The sequence below is a fragment of the Sciurus carolinensis genome, chromosome 2, assembly GCF_902686445.1.
Source record: "Sciurus carolinensis chromosome 2, mSciCar1.2, whole genome shotgun sequence".
NCBI lineage: Eukaryota > Metazoa > Chordata > Mammalia > Rodentia > Sciuridae > Sciurus > Sciurus carolinensis.
The window spans coordinates 173794644-173817761 of NC_062214.1; the positions used below are offsets into that span (position 1 = coordinate 173794644).

Consider the following 23118-nt stretch of genomic DNA (forward strand, 5'->3'; position numbering starts at 1 on the left):
GCTCTCCTCATTGTGGAAAGAAAATTCCGGAGCATTTTCTGTAACTTGATAAGTCAACCACGGCCCCAGGCAGATGGGAGCTGGGTAGAGGGAGAACAGGTAGGCCCAGCCCACTCATGAATTGATCTTCCTCACCTTTTGCGTGTGGCTAGGCCCCCCCCGAGAACATCCCCTGTACCACCTCCTCAATTTCTAAAGCCTTTGAAGTAGTCCTGGGAAGAGCAGAGATGATCAAGCCCCTCCCTGCTTGGGGCTGGCAGAACTGGGAGCATTTGGGGCCTGGGAAGACTTGGGCTCCTTGGTTCTCCGGAGCCACTTCCCCTCCTCTAACCCTTCGCCAGCCTCACGCATCTTGTGTGTGGCTGTCCTGTTCCCACGAGACACCCTCAGCCTTGGGCCTGTTGTGTGGCCTTGGAACAGGCCCGCCAACAGCTTCTTTTTATGTTTGTGGAGTAAGGAGGACCCTCCTCGCTAATGTTTGGTTCTCAAGGTTGTTGCTGAGGGAGAAAGGACGTTGCGTTCTCAGGGCCTGGATCTCTGGTGGAAGATTGTTCAGGGACGTCAGGAGGCACTTCATCCTCTCCTCTCACTGGGCTGCTCTCTGACTCACTGTTCAGAAAGAACTTTGATAAGAGGCATATGGTAAATATGATATCTGTGTGTGATGACCCAGACGTTCCACGGTCAAGTCACAGAGCGGCACGTTCCATGACCCCATCAGCCTCTGGACCCTCTGAAGGCTCAGATTTGTGTCTTCCTGGAATATGCAGCTGCCGAGTGCCGTGTCGAAGCTCAGTAAGGTTCCCTGGGAAGGAAGCGGGGCTGGGATTAGAAAATCAAGATCAGAAATCTTGATGTTGACCTTGACCCCGTTAACTCTGGGACTTCAGCAAGTTGCTTAAACTCTGCTACAAAGTGGAAACAGTCCTCCCAGGACTCTCCTACCCCAGCTGCCCCTTGGGCCTCCTGCTATAGATCTGAGACCAGAGTAGCAGGTTGGATGTGCAGGTGTCTTGAAAAGAGTGAAGTGTTGTGCATATGTTGACTTTTAGTGCCCTTTCTTGAAAAAAAAAATAAAACAGACTCTGGACTTGCCCTTTGACAGGAACTAAAAGGGCTTCCCTGCGCACACACCATGTGCTATCTATCTTGGGAAGTGCAACCTTGGACGAGGTGCCACTCCCTCCATCTAGTGAGCAAGGCTCTCTTGCTTTTACCATGGACTCCTTGCTCAGAATAAGCTCTGGTTGTTGGAGGGTCCCCCAGAGTTGCTGGGTTCCCGAGCAGCCCTCTCCTCAGTAAAGGGAAGAGACAGCGCTTGATTCTTTTGAGCAAAGCCGGCTTCTGGCTCTGCTATAATCTTGCAGAGCATTCTGGTTCTTTGGGATTCCCAGAAGCTCACAGCTGGCTGCAGAAGGGCCTCTTGCAAGGAATGCCAAGATGCCATTGTTACATCTCTCTGTGCCTTGGATGGCCCCCCTCTGCTGTCCAGGAACACGGTTGAGGTGCCACCACACAGAACTGATTTAGTCCCCACCCGCAGGAGATGGGGCCGAGGAGTGAGAAGTTCCTCCCAAGGGCTGAGGTTGGATCTGGTCTTACCAAGTCTCCTCCTAGCCCCTCACAGTGCACAAGTGGCAGTGATCAGTTGTAATGATCACTGGGGAGTGAGGGTGGGCAGGGGGCTTGGACAGCCCTAGTGAACATGTCGGAGCCCTTTTGAAGATGTCTCGGTTTCTCCTTGGGAGGAGTCTCTCCAGAGTTCCTCTTTCTCCATTATCTGCCCTAGGTATGACTGGCCTGTGCTTCCATGCTAGCTCACAAAAATCCATGGACTCTGTTAGGACACCCCATTCTGGGCGGAGTCACTACCCACAGGCCCTTGGCCAGCCATTCTTCGGCATTGCTCCATCCTTCCTGTGAACCCTGTTTGTCCTGTATTGCTTCCCTGTGTCTCAACAGATCAGTGTGACAAATGAGAGCCAGTGAGCAAAGGTTTTCTTCCCCTTGGCCTGATGTGGGCTTTTTTTGGGTGGGGGGAGGGGGGAAGTACCAGTATTGAACTCAGGGATGCTAAGCCCCTGAGGCACATCCCAGCCCTTTTTATTTTTTATTTTATTTTGAGACAGGGTCTCACTAGGTTGCTTACAGCCTCACTAAATTCCTGAGGTTGCCCTCAAATCTACAATCCTCCTGCCTCAGCCTCCCAAGCTGCTGGGATTAGAGGCCTGTGCCCACCACGCCCGGCTACTTTATTCATTGAACAAATACTGAGCACCTACTGCATGCCTAACAATCTGAGCATTGGAAATTCAACCATGAATGAGGAAGGAAAGGTCCTTGCTCTCAGAGGTAGTTTTTAAGAGAAGGCATCAGCAATGGTGGAGATGTCAGGTCAAGCAGGAGGGGAGGGACCTTCAGAGCAGGACATGGGGAGATGGTTTTGCCTAAGGAGGTCCCTGGGTAACTCCTCGAATAACGAGGCCAGATCTCATGATGCTGCTCTCTTGGGGGTGATATTAGAGATGAAGGACTAATATTTTTCTAGTTTTCATTTTCTTTCCAAATTTCTCTCTGCAGTCATGAGACAGAGTTAGTTCAACTTATGAAATCAGTTTCTCGGGAAAAAGCCACATGGGACCCACCCAATCTATTTCTGGAGGTGCACATTCAAATAAGAGGAACTGGGGCCAGGTGCAGTGGTGCATGTAATCACAGCGGCTCCGGAGGCTGAGACAGGAGGATTGAAAGTTCAAAACCAGCCTCAGGAATTTAGTGAGGCTGTAAGCAACCTAGTGAGACCCTGTCTCTAAAGAAAATATAAAAGAGGCTGGGGATGTGGCTCAGTGGTTAAGTCCCCCTGGATTCAATCCTCAGTACCCATCTGCGCCTCAAAAAGAGGAACTTAGTCTTATTTAAGGAGATTCATGAAGCAACAGGTCTGAGAAAATGGGAATGGGAGGGCTTTTACCAAGAAAGCATTTCCAGACTTAGAAAATGGAAGGATTGGCAATTTTGACTGTCACGTGACTGCATGGCAGACAAAAGAAACAGCTCTCCTTTGGGTGTGTGTCTCGGGGCAGGGAGCGGTGGTGTTGAGCAGGATCTGTCACGGGCTGTGCAGTGTGGCCTCTGGTGGTGGGAAACGCCGCTGCATTTGAATGGGGCTTCGCATGTTGCCTACTTAAACGTGAAAGGCGTGGGGTGAGATTGACATGATGCGACCCTGGCTGCTGGGTGGTTCAAAAGACCCACTCATATTTCCTCTGAGTCGCGGGGAAGGTCTGTGAACCTGTGACCAGTGGCTGTCAGCGTGGTCAACTAGAGGGACTTTTGAGTGCTGAAAACAACAGTGATTTGTGACCTTGGTGAAAGAGGAGGCAGAGGAGGTTTGCTGCTTTTGGTGGAGACCCAGACTTTGTGGATTTCCCCATGAGGACAGTCCCAACCCTTAAAAGGAGGGAGGTGTGTTCTAGGAAGCTCCAGAGTGGGATATGATTGAAAGCAGGCATAAATATCAGGGTCAGCGAAAAATAAATGGATAAAATTAATAAATAAAGCTAATAAATCAAACGAAGCCCTTCATAAAGTTCATTTTTTAATTTTTAATCAGGCAGGTGTCCCTGTAGAACTCAGACCCTATCCCCTAAACTTAGCATCTTCTCTGTTTACAGCCCAGGGTATCTGCTCTTCAGCTACCTTGCATCCCCAAAGATGAGGAGGAGACCCAGCACCAAGGCTGTAGGTCAAGATCAAGGTATCTTAGACAGATTGTAAGCGTGGGGAGAGTGAGCTCTTGTCTTACATTTGTTGTCTCCTTCCTTATTTTTTATTCGGATGCTTAGAATGCAGTAGGTGTTCAGTGAATATTGAATGTAGGTTCAAGAGTGAGACAGTGATCAGCCCACATTTCTGTGACCTCCATGCCTGATCTTGGGGAGCCCCAACTGTGGGGTCTTCTTATGTTGGGTCTTCTATGGGTCATCTCAACTCTCATCTGCTTGCTTTTGCTGGTGAACTCCCGCAGTGCAGCAAGCTGGGACCATGAGCTACTTGTCTGCTGTGGTCCTCCACTGGGAACACGTAGGTGTGCTGTGTTCTGAGAGTCATTTCTTTATTTGGAAAATGTTTTCTGAGTGCCATATCTGTTCTTGGTATGGCACTGGACACAGTGTGGGGAGAGGTCACACAAGGGAATGTTAATCAGGGTGCAAACAGCCTAATCTGGGGAGAGGACACCCCACACAATAAGAAACAAAACCGAGGTAAGCACCCCATAAGAACAAGAATCCCATATGGAATGTTCACGTGGAAAACAAAGCAGACGACACCTGACGATCCTTTCACCATGGCTTCTGCTGACAGCTAGATTTAGGCGACACTTGACCTATAGAATTGTAAGCCTGCAGGAATGTCAGGCCTTTGGTGGTGGTTGTTTGGTGCTGGGGTCTGAACCCAGGGGTCCTCGACCAGGAAGCCACATCCTAGCCCTTTCTAGCATTTATTTTGAGACAAGGTCTTGCTGAGTTGCTGAGGGTTTCACTAAAGTGCTGAGGCTGGCCTCGGATTTGTAGTCTTCCTGCCTCCGCCTCCCAAGTAGTTGGGATTACAGGCGTGCGCCCCTGCAGCTGGCTGGAATGTCAGCTTTCTGAGGGCATCTCTCTTCTGTGGCATTCACCGTCAAGGTCTTTGGAATCAGCAAAGGATTTGAATCTCAACTGATCCACAAAAGCTGAGTGACCTTGGACCCATTGCAGGTATTTTCTCATCTATTCACAACTAGAGATGATGCTGCTGGCCGCAGGGGCCAGGTGTGAAGGCTTGAATGAAGTACCTGTGAAAAGCCTTTGGCACACTGCCTCGCACAAAGTAGACACACAGGGCACATCCGTCTTTCTCCTAGTTTGAATGACAGTGAAGCCAGAGAATTTTGTCTAATGGGTGAGAATACAGACTCCTGAACAGGTGACTGCAGTCTGAAGTCCAGCCTCGTCACTATTAGGTGACCTTGGGCAAGCTACTTCAATGCCAGTTTCCTCACTTTGAACATGCGGATCAGGTCACATGATGAGCCCAAAGTATCAGCCATCCTCACTGTCACCATCTTCCTGGGAGCCAATGATTCGTGGCTGTCCTAATCTGCTGCTGCTTCCTGCATTTCCTCAACCTCTTTCCCCCCAAAGGATTGAGGGAACCCACAAGTACCAAGGCAGCATAAGCCATCAGCAGAATCACAATTTGGAGGACAAACCTGTGCCTGGGGAGGGAGCTCCAGGGACGTCTGGAGTTGATCAGCTGGGGTTTCTGTGCCCCCGGTTCTTACAGACCCGAGCTTAAATCCATAAACTCCTTTTGTGAGTGATTTTCCCCTGAACAATGGGATCATTTTTGTTCCTGAAGGCCTGCCGCCTCCTTAATCCCAAATTGGCCTTGTCAAAGCAGCCAGGGGCTTCCATTTGGGGATTTAAGTAATGCAGTCATATGAGCAGGCTTCCTGTGCACGTCACCCCTTGCTGTGGTGTGTTCCTGGGCCGCCTGGCATTCTTGCCTGGCTGGGCCCCTCGTACGATTTGTCTCAAGCCCTGGGCTCAGCTCCTGTGTTCACTGCTCCGGCAGCTACCCCTGGCTTTCTCCTTTGCTTCTTTTTGGGGCATCTGCAGACAGTGCCAGGACCTCTAGGCTGTTCCTTGCATTGGGGTTCCAGAGCCCCTGTTTGTGCTCTGCTTTCCCCAGTTATTTGCTAACATCTGAGTGATTCTTACCAAGGGGTAGAGCTAGGCGGTCACAGCTCTAGAATTTTGACCTGGAGAATGTCTTTGTGGTGTTTCAGCATACATGGCAGTGTGTGGGGACAGGCACAGAGTGGGGGACACACCTCTGTGAAGTGTCCCATGTGGACTTGGTCCTGGGAGATGGAGCTCTAGTGGCCTGAGACTCCGGAGCCAAGTCTCATGGCTGCAGAAGTTTTTGTGTGGAATAGAAATTAGGCGTACTAGATTTTAGCACATTTCAAAAACTATAAATTCCATATGTGCTTACATGACCCTTTATGTAGGAAGAGCTCTGGATAAAGGGACAAACCAGAGAATGGAGGGGTTGGTGTCTCCATTCGTCCCGTCTGGCTGGAGTATGGGAGATCCACAGGGGCAGGAGGAGACGGGCCTGGACGGCGGGTTGAAAGTGATGGAGGAAGCCCAGAGCAGCAACCTGAACTTCCTTCCTCTGAGAGTCCAGCTCCTTAGAGGTCTTTGAGCAGGGACAGCGTGGTCAGTGTGGCACCGAGGAACCTGAACATTGTGGAGCCTGGTCGGAGGAGAGGTTGCTGTTGCCTGGGAGCGAGGCAGGGAGGCTGAAGGGGGAGGGTGCAGAGGTGAAGGGGACAGAAGGAAGGCTCTGGAGGGTCTGGGTGGAGTGGATGGGAAGGACCGTGAGTCCCCCAGGATGGCAGGGAATCGGGAGAGATCACGCAGAAGGAGCTGGAGAAGAGGAGAACCAGGGCCAGATGGCTTGTAGGATGGCCATAAATGAACCAAGCACGTCTGTGCATCTGCCAGCCTCTCCTGCGGTGGTCACTGCCATGTGGGAGCGTGCAGCGCAGCAAAGCCAGGCTTGCAGATAGGGGGCGAGTGCAAATCCTATAAGCTACATGTTTCCTTCCTTTTGTGAAAAAGGAAAGAGGCATGGACAGGCGAATTAATTTGCCAAGGTCAGACCACTAGTAACTGGTAGGGCTGGGGTTTGAAGTCATCTTTCTGACTCCAGGGTTTGCATCCTTAACCACTGTACTGGTGTGACGTTGCCTCCACTGAATGTTAAGGTAGAAAGGAAGAGGAGTGTAGGTTTTGTGGAAAAATAGCATAGCAGCGGGACACCATGGTGCATGTAATCCCAACAGCTCAGGAGGCCGAGGCAGGAGGATTGCAAGTTCAAAGCCAGCAACTTAGCGAGGCCCTAAGCAACTTAGTGAGACCTGATCTCAAAATAAAAAATAAAAAGGGCTGAGGATGTGACTCAGTGGTCAAGCACCCCTGGTTTCAATCTCTGGTGATAGAAAGAGGCTGGGGTGGGAGAGGGAGAAGCAACTCAGATGAACTCCTAAGAAGACCGCAAGCCCAGGTCTCTGCTGCAAGAACTGCTGACGCTTTTGACTCAGCAGAGAGAGCTACCTGGGAGCCCTGGCATCCCAGGTAATGTGTGCAGCCCGACCCAGTGACTGTGTCCAGGGGACAGGGAGGAGCCGACCGGAGCCCAGCCCGGGGCTAAGGGTGGGCTTATCTTTCCGTGACTAGCCGAGGATATCTGGAGGAAGGGTGGCTAGCGGTGGAACGAAGTTGGCAGGTGAGAACCTGCTTGTTGAGGTTGTTTTCTAACAAGAAGAGCCGTGTCCACCTAGGTCAGGAGGATGAAGTACCTGGGACGCTGACCGAAGGGGACCAGTGGTTCTTTCCCTGTTCTGTTCAGACCGAAGCCCTCGCAGAGCCCCGTGCCTTTTGTGGAAGCCCTGTGTCGCTCCCTCGATGGCCTGACCACATCCTGACCCCAGGGCCAGCCAGGATGCGGGAGGGCAGCCTCGTGCCTTGGTTGTGATTGAACTGTGACTCCTTCGGGGCTTGGTTGATGGTGAAGGGGGATAGTATACAGAGGGTGGCCATGGGGACAGGGGTTCTGTGACTCTCAGAGCTGACGTCACGTGTGTTGTGCTGTGTAATGATTTAGAAAATCTTACCCCTGGTGCGGTCTGATGGTTTTTTGGTTTTCTTCCTCTTATGAGCCAGAATGAGAAGCATGGCTCCTTCCTGTCACCTGAAGCCTTCGGGCTGCACAGATGTGTTTTTAACAGGGACATTTGTCCTAGAAATGTTTGTGATGACCGACAGGGCCACAGAATTTGATTGTCATCCTTGAATTTGCAGAAAAGCCAGTAAAGAAATGGAAAAAGAAAGTCACGCATCCCAAGCTGCCTCTCCATTCCTTTGTTCATCACACTTTTGTTCAACTTTTTCTTTGTGGGAGACATGAACCATAGTTAGTAAGCTTGCAAGCTCAGGATTCAGAATTGCTATGAGTTGAAACTCTGGCTCTGCTGCCTCCAGCTGAGTGACCTTAGACAAGTTACTTAACCTTTCTGTGCCTCAGTAAGGTTCTGCAAAACTAGAACAATGACCCCTCTTTCTGGGATCATTGTGAGATTGAGGCCTTTCAGGGAAACTTCCATGCATTTTACTATGGTGAGTAAAAATATGTTCTACATTCCAGACTTAACGTGAGCCCTTCCGTCATGGTGCTTAGTCTGCTGATAGTTAAACAGTCATACAAATCTAAAACGACCTCTGCAGGGACCTGACAAGGGACTCCTGGGGAAGTGTGACTTGGGCTCAAATCTGAAAGATCTTTATTTACTGGAGGAATCAGGAAGTCATTACTAGTCCAGGAAGAGGCTCTGGTACAAAGTCCCTGTGGTCCTCAGGTACAAAGGGGCTTTGGATGATTGAAAGACAGAAAGAAGACCAATGTGGCAGGGTCCCAAGGAGCCAGCAGATGACTAGGGGCAGATAGACCCCCCTGTGCAGAACTTTGTGGATTAGGATTTGTGTTTAGGATTTTTTTATCCCTAATTTAAAAACAAAGGCCAGTCACTGCAGGCGTGAAGCAGAGGAGGGACAGGGTCCAATCACATTTCCCAGAGATCACTGACTGCAGAGCCCCGGGGAAGCTGTTAGCAGGCCTGAGCAATACTTTTTCTGAGGCCGCATCTCCTAGAGCCCTTGATGGGCGATAAGGCTGGCCTGCCTGTGCAAATACAGGGGCTCATGACCACCCCCTACCTGAGCCACCGTGGTGGTGGAGGTGCTGCCGGTGACCTTTGCCACCAGGCAAGGTTGGGAAACTGCTCCCTGGGACCTGCAATAAAGGAAGAGAGTCCAGCTCCACTTTAAAAACAGTTTAAAAAAATAAAAATAAAAAGGTTCCTGAAGAGCTAGGACTGTGACTTGGTTTGATTCCGAATTTTGTATTTTGTCCATGACTTTATTTCATTTTGCTTTTGGTACTAAGGACTGAACCTAGGGGTGCACTACCACTGAGCTACACCCCCAGCCCTTTTTATTTTTTATTTTGAGATGGGGTCTCATGAAGGTGCTGAGGCCGGCCTCGAACTTTCGACCCTCCTGCCTCAGCTTCCCAAGTCACGGTGATGACAGGCGTGCGCCACTGCACCCAGATATGACCTTGTATTTTGTTGAGAATGATAAAACTCGAACCAGAGCCAGGACACAAGTCGCCTCAAACCTGGTTAGTGGTGACACAGGGGTTTACATTCCCACCTGGGTCTGGGTGTTTCTGTGGCTCAGAAAAGGCGCCAGCACCTCCCTCCAGGACCAACCTCCTTCCAGCCCTTCAGATACGTTGTTGTGGCCCCAGGTCTCTGATTCCAACCCCAGAGGTATCCCATCCCACATGTGATAGAATTCAAGTGGGTGAATATGTCGACTTTTAGTGTCACGTGATGTTTCATGGGAGCAGCGAGGCAAGCCTGGGTCCCTGGGTGACATGAAACTGGTTTGGGATCCCTGTCCTGCTAGCTCCCTGTGTGATTCTGAGCAGGGGACTGAGCATCAACTTTTCTCATTTTTTCTTCTTTTTTTTGGTGAAGTTATTAGGGTTAAAATAAAAGATAAAGTACATTAGACCCCTAGTACGTGCTCGAGGGCTGGCAAGGACACAATTTTTCCATACGTGCATTTCCCCCCTTACCACCATGGGTACAAGGTGGTTTGTAGAAAGATCCTGGATCCTAATAGGCAGAGGTGTATGATATTCCCAGCTTTATGTAGACAAGATTTTCCACAAATTTTATCTGTCCCACCCATGAGTCTGCCCATCTATCCATCCATACATGCATGTATGCATCCATCCATCCATTCGTCTATCCATCCATGCATCCTTGCATCCATCCATCCATCCATCTATCCATCCATCCATCCATCCATCCAAGCATCCTTGCATCCATGCATCCATGCATCCTTCCATCCATCCATCCTTGCATTCATCCATCCGTCCATCCATCCATCCATCCATCCATGCATGCATCCAGCATGACTGAGTACCTTTTATGGAAAGGTCTAGGACCTAGCAACTGGAAACAGAGCTGTGCGCTTTCCCTGAATGCTGATCTAAAGAAGCAGGAAAAAATGTCTTTGGAAAACAAAAGAGGCAACCTGGCACTATGTTTTGATTTTCCATACTGGGCATGAAAGGACCCCCCCAAGCCAGGCTCCTCCTATAGAAAGGCTATCCTGAACAGTGTTGCCACCAGTGACAGTTGCCAAGGTCCCCAGGCCTTCTGCTCCATCCACACCAGGTGGAATAGCACTACGCAGTCCTAGGGTGCAGACGAAGTGAATGGAGTGTGATGTGTTGGTTTTGGGTCCCGAGGAAGCAGGGTTTATTTATCAGGGCAGAAGATTCCTGGGCATTAGGTTCTCATCTATCAAGGTATCAGAATTTTTATCTTCCTTTTGGAAATGGAGTCCAGGTGCCTTGGATGATGTCAGTATCTTTCTTCACTCTTGCCAAGGGGACCCTCCAAGATGCTCTTTACCTTCCGGTCTCTAATCCAAAATGCTTAGGAGGCCAGTCCGGACCCGGAGTGGGGGTGAAGCTCTGAAGGAGGCTGTACTCGGCCCTCTGCCTCTGGCTGGTTTTTACCAGTGTTAGAGGCAAGCAGTTAAGAAGCCTGACTCTACTCTTGTGGAACTGAGGACCAGAGGGAGGTCCAGGGACAGACCCCTGCACACCCGGGCCTTTCTCAAGGCCTCAGTGCCAGGCCCAGTGGGGGCGGCTCTGGGTGAGAGGCCAGGGGAGCTGTGTTCTCACCTCAGCTCTGGGTGACCCTGAGCTCCTTACCCTCTGGAACTTAATCTCACGTAGCCTCTGTTTGTCCCTCTGCTAACTAACGTGGTTGGAATGGAGGGTTACTAGAGAACTTCCACACTGTAGCATCGAATCATTTCAAATCACAAGCATGGCTGAGTGGGGGTTGTCTTTTGTGTTTTACTTTTAAACTGCTGCCTTCCACTAGATTACAGGAGTTCCTTGAAAGGAACCGGCCTTATATAAGACACCTGCCTTATATATCTTGGTACCTCCTAAAATATCTAGCAGAGTACTTCTCACATAGTAGTTACTTTAAAGATGTGCTTGATTTGTTCACTATATACTGCGTAAGGAGCCCTACAGTCAACCGATGATGACTTCTGTGAAAATTCCGGAGATAAGATCCCCAGTGTAACCATCAGGAGTGGCAGTGATTGACAGATGGGAAAACCAGTCAAGATGCTCAGTGGGCTGGCAGTTGCTGAATGGTGTGACGGTGTGGTGTGACAGAAAGCACGTTTCCTTTCTACCTGCAGTTCCTTTCCGTACAACAATGGAAACTTTTAGACAAAAAATGGACTCATATTCCTGCACTCTTGGAGTCTGATCTGAAACCGGTCTCGGTTGGCAAGCTATTTTTCCATTTCTGCCTTGGTATTGGGGTGCCAGAAGGACTTTTGGGTGTTATATCCTAGTCAGCCGTTCCTGGCCTCAGAAACACCCAGGTCATGTTATCTACCAGGTCACTGGAGCTTGGACTCTAACTCTGATAGGAGATGTTTGCATCTAATATGAATAGTGTGTGTGTGGGTGTGTGTGTGTGTGCGCGTGCTCAGGAACCTGCCATTTTGCAGTCCTGTGTGACTTCACACTACAGATGCTTTGAAAGCTGCTAAGTTAGTCACACAATGAACTCAAGTGTTTATGAAAGTGGCAATAACTTCAGCCTTCCAACTCTTACTAAATGCAAGTTCCTGTGGTTGTAGGGTATAGAACTTTTCCCAGCTGATCTCTCAGCTTCAGGTTAACAGATTTAATGAAACTAAAAATTTAAGTGTGGAAGCAGAAAAAAAAATCAACATTATTTTTACTTTCTACTCCAGAAATGGGAGTATACAAAGCTTTACTCATTAGTTTGCAGTCAGAGAAGAGCCAGCCTGCAGACACCCCCCCCATTCTAATTTTTTCCCAAAGATATTGATAGTGAGGGTCAGAAGTATGAATGAGTTGAGTTGTCAACCAAAAGAGAGACTTCTCTGTCATCTTGAGGTGGGGAAATAATCCCTCTTTGGGCTTTAGAAAGGACTGGAAGTTGGGAATTGTGCTTCTTATTGGAAGTCTCTTTAAATTTGTGCTGTCTTTTCTTGGCCTTGGTAACTGATTGATTGTGTCTGTCTTCATTAGCTTGGAATTGCAATTGGGTTCTTGGTCCCTCCTGTTTTGGTACCCAACATCAAAGACCGGGACAAGCTGGCCTACCACATCAGCATCATGTTCTACATAATAGGAGGTGTGGCCACCCTCCTTTTCCTCCTTGTCATCATCGGTAAGGTCATTAGTGGACTAAGGGGGGTGGACAGGGAGGTTCTGTTGACCTTGATGGGACACTTGTGAACATGACCCTAACTACCATGGACCCTTACAGACACGAGAGGCCAGGCTTCTTGTGGTCTTCAAATGTTTTCGCCTGACCACTTGCCCCTGATACAGTGCTAACTGGTCCTGTGCATTTTATTAGTGGCTCAGTAAAAGTTTCATTGTAATTAGCCAGTTCTCCAGTCCTGCTTCAGTGCAAGATTTGGGTAGACTGCTGATCCCCTGATGAAACCCAAGTGAGGATGCTCAGTGTCATAGGCCAAGAATGCCTGATCTCATCGAGTCCTCAGCAGCCCCAGGGGGGAGGTATTATTATCTGTTCCATTTAACAAAGAAGAAAATGAGACTTGAGAAAGGCTAAATAAATTCAAGATGAGATGGCAAGTAAGTGGCAAAGATTGGGTTCAAATCTAAGCTTGTTTGACGCCATTCTCTAAATTTCCAAAAGATAAAAGAAGCAGAAATTGATCCTCAAACGCAAATAATCTCAGAGGTGAACCTGAGACTACTTGGGAATCACATTTCTTTAATGCTTTTAAAAATTATAAGAATATCACATATGCTTATTATCACCAAATCTGGAAAATTCACAAAATTGTAAAGTAGGAAATGACCATTAACTTTTCCTTACACAAGTTAAACCCAACCACCAATCTTTGAGAACTACCAGTTACGTTTTATATGCACATATATTTAATCATTGAGATATTTAATCAATAGAATTTGTGTCTTCCGTTTTCTCCTGAGTGATGTTACTTGGGCTGTGATAATTGCAGAGACAATAAAGTAGAGGTTTGCAATTCCAGTTAGTCACCTGTCTAAAGGTTAATCAGTTTCCTTCCCAATGCTTGCAAATTCCAACCCATGTGTTAAAGGTTCATTCCTGCCTACTAGCCTTACCTCCACAGTCACACAGTTGTATAATTGTGCATCTCATTCAACTATTTTTTGAATCCAGCATGAGGACAGGTTGCCTGGTGACTTTTAAAAGTTGGTAAAGCCAGGTGGGTTAGTACCTGCCTATAATCCCAGTGGCTCAGGAGGTTGAGGCAGGAGGATCAGCAGCCTCAGCAACGTAGCGAGGCTCTAAACCACTTAGCAAGACCCTGTTGCAAAATAAAAAATAAAAAGGGCTGGGAATGTGGTTCAGTGGTTAAGCACCCCTGAGTTCAATCCCCAGCACTAAAAAACAAACAAACAAAAGCTCATAGAGACCTTGCTGCTCGTGGGAAGGAGAGCAGTAGAGGAACTTTGGATGAGGTCAAGGAGGAATGATAGTGATATGGAAAATGACAAGCCTCCAAATAGTGTGACTCTGGGAAAGGGAATAAGGGAAAAGCAATAATACATTGATCCTTTCCCAGGGACAAGACGGCCCCCGGGAGGAGATAGCCATCAAGTCTGAAATGACAATCTCTGGGAAGAAGCCAAACCATTGATCCTTCCCTAAACAAATCCTTTTCTAGATACCAACCACTGACCCCGGGCCCTCCATTAGGCCCAGTAAAGATAAATCCCAGATACTGGCTGCTGACCCCAGACCCCTGCCCAGTAAAACAGCCCCCAAATTCCTGAGTGCCCGAACTGACACACTCATTAATTAAGTCACTTTTCAGTGTAACCAATATAAGCCCAGTCCCCTCCTTTGTCCGGTGGATCATTTTCTGCCAGGAGAGTGGGTCCATCAGAGGATGAAACTCTGTTCCTAAAGAAACAGCTGAGATGATCCATGAAATCCGCGCCAGGCTCAGTTCTTTTGTGCTAACAAATTTTAAACTGTTAATGTGCTGGGGTCCAAATTCTTGAGTTTGTAGCAGATGAGGGTCTGATTCTGTGTGATTGAAAACCTGGAGAGGAGGGCATCTCTGTTTTGGTGTTTTATCACCAAGCACAGACAGTAGCTAATTAAGTAAAGAATGGAAAAATCTTATCTGAATTCTGGTGTTTCCCTGCCTGATCCTGCTGATGCAGAGGCTAGAGCTTTCTGGTTTTGCTTTCTTCCCCATGGAAGGGGAGGTGAGCAGGCAGAGCGGGCAAGACAACGGATAAAGGGTTCCCAGCGGGGAAGTTATCTGGGACTAATTCCAGAGAAGGAGGAAGTAGGGCTTTGAGGTCAGGGCTGGAGTATTTTCCGGATGGGGCCTTTGATCTGCAAAAGAGTAAACCTCATTTCCAAGCTTCCTCTAAGAGGAGGGTCTATAGATCTTTCAGGGGAGTTCCCAAGGGTGTGAAGGAGGCTGCCTGAGTAGACTCAGCCCAAGAACCAGTTGAGCCAAAGAACTAGTTACACTGACCCCCACCCCCCAAGAACTGAATGGCACCCGGTGTGGTCACAATGGAGATACGGTTTTCCCACTGTCCCTCTCCAGTCCTTCTTATCCAGGTTCTTATCCTGGAAGAAGAGGCATTAATCTCTTGTTTCCTACATGAGATATCTGATTCAGATACCTGATTCAGAGTTGGCCAAACTGGGAACGGACTCTAGGTTTTGCCTTTGAAAGAAGACCCCTTTCAGTTATTGGGGGAATTTTCCTTGGTTGCCACGGGCCAGGCTCTGTGAGGGGCTGCACTGTCCCTTGGGAGGAGCTGGGCTCACTGATCCCAAAACTTCAGTTTTTGTTTCTTTTCCACCCGTGTTCCATGCTATGCTATTTGCTGGCTATTATGGGACTTCCTGATCTTTAGTCACTGCCTGGGATTTCAGCTTTGCAGAGGCCATTAAGAAAAAGTAATCAATGGACTATGTGCTAAGCCTCAGATGATGAGATGCAACTGTAAAGTTTAACTGAAGAATTGAAATTTCTTTGGTGGCCTTGGCTTCTTTTCATATGATGGAGCCCATGAGTGTGAGCCATCTCTCCGGGGTTGGGACCACAGGGATTTTCATTCACCTCTGTTTCTTTCCTTTCAGTGTTCAAAGAGAAGCCCAAACATCCCCCGAGCAGGGCCCAGTCCCTGAGCTATGCTTTGGCGTCCTGTGATGCCTCGTACTTCAGTTCCATTGTCCGACTTTTCAAAAACCTCAACTTTGTGCTGCTTATCATCACCTATGGTAAGGTGCATGTGGGTGCAGGAGTGTCCTTCAACTGGGAACGTGAGATGAAAGACCTGACGTGCCTTCATGTCTTACTCTTCCCAAATCCTGAATGTGCATGTGATGTTGCTCAAGGTTGACCAGAAGAGTCAACCGTGCCCCAGGGTCTTTGCATGTGCTGAACGATCTACTTCAGTTCCTTCCCATATTGGATTATCTGACAAATGCCTGTTGATCCTCCAGGTCTCATCTCAGCATTAGTTCTGTAAAGCAGTAATAGCTCACCTTTCTTCTCTTATCATGCTGTTACTTTATATCTTAATACTTAATATGAATACCTAATAATTTCTAAAAGAATATTTCTAGGTCTATTTCCTCAATAGATTGAACTCTACAAGTGGGGATTTATGTCTTTGTTTTTGCAGTTCCTCTGTAATAACCAGACTCCTGTGGATGAATGGATAAACGAATGAGTGCCTGCATCACGGAGTCTTCATATGAACTGCCCCTTCCCCCTCGCCATCTTGTGACATTGGTGCCTTTTTTTCCCCCTGAATGCAAGACAGCATCCCTCTTTCAATTCATTTTCTTGGTCTTTGGCGAGATAAATTTGAATCTTTATGCGGGCCACTGCCTTGCCTTGCCAGCGTGATAGTTTCTGTATCTTCTTTCCAACCTTCAGTGAGACTGTTGGATCAGAGAATGGCAAGCACAGAGAGCCCCATTCATCCCATTAAAGAATGTCTGTCTTGGGGCTGGGGAGGTGGTAGAGTGCTTGCCTCACAAGCACAAGGCCCTGGGTTCAATCCCCAGCACCGCAAAAAAAAAAAAAAAAAATGTCTGTCTTCACACGAGAGCACATCTACTAGGGAGGCTGAGGCAGGAGGATATTGGGTTCAAGGCCAGTCTGGACAATTTAGCAAAACCCTGTTTCAAACAAATAAATAGCAACAACAAAAAAATTAAGAAATAAAGAAAAAGAAAAGAAAAAGGCTGAGGATGCAGCTCGGTGGTAGCGCACTTGCCTAGCATGCATGAGGCCCTAGGTTTAATCCCAGTACTGCAAAAAAAAATTATAGAAAAGTATAGATCCTACCCAATTGTATTGATATCCACCCTGCTTTTTTTTTTTTTTTTTTTGTACTGAGGATTGAACCCAGAGCCACCAAGTTACATCCCAGTCCATTTTATTTTTTATTTTGGGACAAACTCTCACTAAATTGCTTAGGTCCTAAGTTTCTGAGGCTGGCCTCGAACTTATGATCCTCCTGCCTCAACCTCCTAAGTCACTGGGGTTACAGGTAACCATGCTCCAACCTACAATTGACCATTTACTTTACTGGTTAAACTTAAAATTAAGCAACTTGTTCAGTAACCCATAAAACAAATGAGATTGTTTGGCAAGACTTTTGTTTTTAGTGAAACCCCATTTGGCTATGATGTCATATTTTCTCTATGCTCACAAATCATCATTTTATAACAATAATAGCATTTGATTTTGCTTTTACTCTCATTGCACTCATGTGAAGTAGATACTATTGATACTGCCGTTTACCGGTGACGAATTCTGCTTCTTCAGTTGTAGAAGTATAACATCAGAGAAGCACGCCAAGGCAAGCATGTTAAGCAGGTTTTATTTAAAGGTAAAAATACAGACTTCTCCCAGGAGGGAGAAGGGGGCCATGGATGATGTTCTAGAGTCCCAAGAAGTGAGTGCACCTTTTATAGGTTAAGGTCTCTTTTGTTCTCCATCTCTCCCCCCTTATCTCTCCTTCCTGCCTACTTGACTAGGCCAGGTTTTGCAGGTGAGATGCAAAAAGTAAGAAGCATGGGCAGGGGGAGGGCCAAAGTGACTCAGACAGGTAAGGACCCAAGGGGCATTCATTAGCAGCTCCTTGCTTGTAGTTCCTGACAAGGACAGGTAAATTTGGTGATCAATGGGCTCTGGACATTCCATTCTCACAGGGGCAGTCTCCAACTTCCAGAAGCAGATGGCTTTCATAAACTAACTGCCTGTCCCCAATTCTGGTTTCACTATAATTATCCCCATTTAACAGACAAGGAAACTGAAATTCAGAAAGACTAGATCAAGGTCATACAGCTTTTAAGCAGCAGAGCCAGAATTCGTATAGAGGTTTGTGTAACTCTGACACCTGCATTCTTCATGCCTAGTCCATAATTGTCTAGGTATTCCTTCCTAGAGCTGTGCCCAAGTCTCATTTTAGGCTTATCGATTCTCTTTCTCTCATATTCATCTGCTGAGACACTAGATAAGAGGTGTCGCCATCCCAGCAGAGAAATATTCCTAAGTTTTTCAGGCATACACAAAAATCATGTGACTTCTCGTTTGCAATAGCTCTAGATGACCAGCTTAGTCTTAAAAGTCTCAGTTCTCATTTTCTCAAATTTCTCAGTTCTAAGAGAACTCAGTCTCCTCCATTCTTTGCATCCATCCATAAGATAGTTCCAGCACTTAGAGATATCCAACTCAGGCAGGTATGTTTTGCCCATGAGTGGGAAGTGTTCGGGCATAGAGGGACCAACCACTTGGTGTGGGGATGTAGTAGGAATCGCAGGCTGTCATTGGAGAGTGAAAGCAATTGGCCTTTGGGGTCCCTTCCAGACAGGATTTAATGACTCCAAGAACAGAGTTAAATATCTTGAGCATATTGACCTTTGACTGCCGTAAGCCTTATTGAATCTGACAACAGGATACTGGAGGCCTACTTGGGATTCTAGGGTAGATAAGCACTTAATAAATGTTTTCTGTGGTTGAAGATCATGATAATGATGCCAGATGGGCAGTGGTCCCATTTCAGGGTCTTCACTGCTGGAGGCTGTTGATGGCAGGGCCAGGTCACTAACCCATGAAAGCAAGAAACAAAAACAAAATGTCCCAGGAATAGTGTTGCTCCGGTCATTGAGAGTCTCAACTGTGGGCTGCACGTGGGGACCTCAGCAGCTCCTCCTGCTTCCCTCTTGCATGGCTGGCTGCTTATGTGGTTTTAATCTGGCAGAGAAATTTTAATTCTGTACTTCTGGAACTCTTATTTATCTAATCAGTTAAATTATAACATAGCCAATAAATAGGGAACCACTTCTTAAATGGTAGGGTAAAGAGCTTAGAAAATCTGCTCTTCCATAAAAGCAGCAGGAACACTGGCAAAAATTGTCACATCACTTTTTTTAGGATTCTTAACTAAAGGCTTCCAACGGTGTGAGTGATATTTTGCCAGAAAAAAAAAAGGGCTAGATATTAGTAAGAATATTGAGTTTTGTGTCTTCCTGGGTCCTATTCCAATCCCTTCTCCCAGGTTCTCTGGTAGCTGTGAAAACCAGCAGTCTCATGACTACATAGCTACAAAACAAAACAAAACAAAACAAAACAACCATAGCTGCCTTATAGCCACTGAGGGAGCAAAACAGGTTTGGAGGACCCTCACGAGCCCCATCCCCAAGAATTACCAGTAGTTAACCTATTTAACAGGTCCATAGAAAAGACCCCATTCACAGGACTTATCTTTATTTGATCTGACTTGGCGCTTGCTCAGTGGGAAAAGCCTTATTTCCAGGCTGTTTGTTGAAAACAATCAATGGTATTGTTTAATTTGCAGCTTCATGAGGTGATAATATAAGTGGTGGCTAACAAGAATCTGGCCAAAAATCTTGAGAAAGAGATATCCAAAGAATGCTTTGAAAAGCTTTGACTTGTTCTTAGGAATTTGGAAGTTCACATGCTTATGCTGAGCTCATGCTCAGAAAAGACGTGATAAAGTCCTAAACTCTCACCTCTGGCTGACTTTGAGGCTCTACATAAGCAGGTATTAAAGGCTAAGACAAAGTTGTCAATTTGTGCTCACTTTAGCAGCACATATACTAAGAAAAAAAAATTGTCAATTGGTTGCTGGAGAATTAAAGGTGAGCCCAGTACATACACAGAGCTCCTTGGTAAAGGTGGGCAACCTATTGATCTGAGGCATTTAAATAAATCTCTGTCTAATCATTAGCTAATCACTAAGTTAATGGAGCAGAAATTTCAGGGACTGCATAAAACAGAAGAGACTTTACAAAATTAGTACAGAAAAGTTACTAAACAAGTAGCAGCAAAAGCAACAAAGCCCAGGAAGGAAAGAGAATCTCATATTCACAACTGACATACTACTTACAATGTCCAGTTTTCAACAGAATATCATAAGACATTCAAAGAGACAGGAAAGTATGACCTATACATAGGAAAAAGAAAAAAAACAGAAACTAACCCTAAGGAAGTGCAGACATTGAACATAGTAGACAAATGTTGTAAATCAGCTATTATAAGTAAATTCAAAGAACTAATGGAAATCATGTCTAAAGAATTAGATTATGTCAAGGGAAATGAGAGGGAGGGGGTATGAAAAGTGGTGGAATGAGACAGACATCATTACCCTATGTATATGTATGATTACACGAATGGTACGAATCTGCATTGCATACAACCATAGAAATGAAATGATGTACCCCATTTGTGTACAATGAATCGAAATGCAGTCTGTAAAAAAAAACAAATTTTAAAAAGAATTAAATAGAAGTGTGAGAATGATTCCTCACTAAATAGAAAATATCAGTGAAGTCACTGAAATAAAAAACGAATCAAATAGAAGTTCCAGAGTTGAAAAATACAGTAACTGAAATAAAAAGTGCTCTAGAGGGCTTTTGAATTTGAACTGGAAGAAGAAAGAATCAACAAACTTGAAGATAAGTCAAATGAGATATCTGGTCCAGGAACAGAAAGAAAAAGAATAAAGAAAAATGTGCTAAGTACTGTGACACATACCTGTAATTTCAGAAACTTAGTGAGATCCTATCTCAAAACAAACAAACAAACAAATGTCTGGGGAGCTCAGTTGTAGAATGTCCCTGATACCCCTGTGTGTGCCCTCAAATACCACACACACACACACACACACACACATACATGAGTGAGGAAAAATGAATTGTGAGACATCATTAAGGAGGAAAGAAAGGAGTGAAAGTAAACTGAAGTGTGGTAAACTAGAAAGACATTTTCTCTGAGCCTGGAAGCATTTGACTCTGCTGTGTATAGATTGAATTTATCAGCATATATCTCAAAGGCCTGGGATTATTCCAGTGAGAGCAAGTTAAACGAATTGGGATATTTTGTATGTATTTCATTGTAGTCTTATTTCCATACTAAGAGGATTGAACTAGGTGGCAGAGTTCTTTGCCAACAGGGAAATGATTCCTTGGTTTAATCAGAGATTTGAAAATATTTTTTTTTATTAAGCCATGGTGTCAGGCATCATGGCCAGTCCTTTGTATGCATTATCTCATTTAATCTTCAAAACAAACTCATGACATATAGATACCTTACTTCATTTTATACATGAAAAAACAGGCTGAGATATTTGGTCCCTTCTCTGTCATAGGACAGCTAGCATGTTAACAGAGATTTGGTTTAAACTTCTCTGTCTGATGCAAACCATTACCCTGTTTTGCCTCCCCATACAGAAAGGCACCTCTTAGGGACAGCACCAGGGCTCTGCTCTTAGCCTTGTTTGCCTCAGTCTTCCTTTTGGTCTATCTAGGAGAGAAGGTCCCTCCTCAGATTCAGTCCTCTCAGCCAGTTGCCTAGAGGCTGATTACCTCTTAGAAAAAGGTCAGGAATTCTAGGTCTCAAAAGCAGGAGCAAACTTATGTCTTTGGGATTTGGGGATGATGGGGTCTAATCTAGGTGGGTCCAAGGTTTATAGGTCATATAAAGGCAGTGTTTGACAATTAATCACTGAGAATTTTTGCTTTCTTCTCCCACTATATTAGCTCCAAATTAAGACAAATATTACCAACAAGACAGGTCTTCCCTAAACTCAAATAGAGGCTTTGAAATCTCTCACAACACAATTGCCCCAGGCCTCCTAGCCCTCTGTGTTAACTTTCCATCACTGTGATAAAATACCTGAGGGAATCAACTTAAAAGGAAGAAGGAGGTGGGAGTGTAGTTTAGTGGCAGAGTGCTTGCCTTGCATGCATGAGACCCTGGGATCTTCACTACCATTTAAAAAAAATGGGGAGATGAAAAAAAATGGAGGAAAAATTTGTTTTGCCTCACAGCTTCAGAAGTTTCAGTTCATGGGTGGCTGGCTGCATTGCTTTTGGACCTGAGACAAGGAAGATCATGGTAGGGATCACATGATGGAGCAAAGTTGTTTACCTCATAACAGGCAAGAAGAGGAGAGGGGAGGGGCTTCAGTCCTAAAAATCCCCTTCAAGGGCCTGCCCCCAATGACCTATCTTCCTTCCATTAGGCCCCACCTTTCCCAAGTCCCACCACCTCTCCATAGGATATTTAAGACCCAAACCAATATATCCCCTGCAGTTTCAGGTCAGTCTTTGAAGAACAAAATGGTTCAAAATGTATATAGTGTTGACACTTTGCTCTAAATTATACACTTAAAAGTGTGTAGCTAGGAATCAAGCAGACGATAGCATTTTGTGAGCACTTATGCTGGACAGAGGTGGACAGGTCTTGGGATAAGAGCCTTGAAGGCTCAACATATGAGTTCAGAGTTGGCCCAGGAATGAGAAGTCTGAGATTTGGTGTCATCTAACCAATTGCTGAGCGTACCACCTTCACCCCTTCTTTATGCCCATCCTTCATCTCTCTAACACTCCCCTCCAGAAAATAGCAATAAGATCTTCTTCCCATTGGGGTGCTGTGGATGAAGTGAACACTTTTAAGGCAGTTAAGAGTAAAACCACTGCATCTGATCTGCTGACTTCCAACATTCTTTCTTTGGGCTGAACTACGTTTCACTGAGTGGGGAGTAACTCTCCTGCAGCTGCTGGTATGTCCAGTATTGCGTTTGCAGTAGCTTTCAAAATGGTTCTCCAAGCTCTGAGTCAGCTGTTCAGAACAGGGGTGCAGTGACAGCAATCAAAGGCTTTGGAGGAACCCCAGAGTCCAAGAGTTGGACTTTTCCCTACACTGTTAACGATAACTTTTGATGTAGGGTAGAGAGGTAAAATAAAGGCCATCCAGTTAAATTTGAATTTCAGATAAATAACATACTTTCTAGTATAGCATCTCCCATGTTGTATATTGGGTATACTTATCCTAGAAGATTATTTTGTTCTTTGAAGTCCAAATTAAACTAGGTGTGCTGTTTGTGTGTTTTTTTTTCTTAAATCTGACACCACAACTTGGAGGGGAGGAGATGCAGAGTCTGGGTTTGTGCTCAGTGGCTGAAACATCATGGTGATAAACTGCTCCCTGCTCAGTTCAGCACCTACCCTCCTCCAAGTCTGGCAATGCAAGAAAACTCAGGGCTGTCACCAGAAATTCCATGTTTACCAGCACGTGGGGATGGGGCAGGGCCGTGAGGTGGGCTAAAGAGAATAACCCGCCTTCTCCTTGTATCTCTGGGTCTTACTCTCACATGACTTCCTTGCATGTCTTCATCAGTGGCGTTACTGCCAGGTGAAAAGGCTCACCTAGAGAGAATGTCCTCAAAGGGAGTATGTTCCTGTCTTCCTGCCGTCCCCACCTTACCTCCATTGTGTCTGACACTGATCTTGGAAATTCTCCTTGAGGTTCCCTTTCCCTTGGGGCTCTCCAG

General features: G+C 46.2%; 1 protein-coding gene across 3 annotated transcripts in view; it reads left to right on the top strand.

The window, feature by feature from the left end:
* Positions 1–23118, top strand: part of Flvcr2 (FLVCR heme transporter 2) — a 57067-nt gene that overhangs the window by 16660 nt on the left and 17289 nt on the right. For all 3 annotated transcript variants that reach the window (XM_047541448.1, XM_047541449.1, XM_047541450.1), the window contains exons 2-3: positions 12280–12421; positions 15383–15523. In XM_047541448.1, the coding sequence (XP_047397404.1) occupies positions 12280–12421; positions 15383–15523 (283 nt within the window). The remainder of the gene's footprint in view (positions 1–12279; positions 12422–15382; positions 15524–23118) is intronic.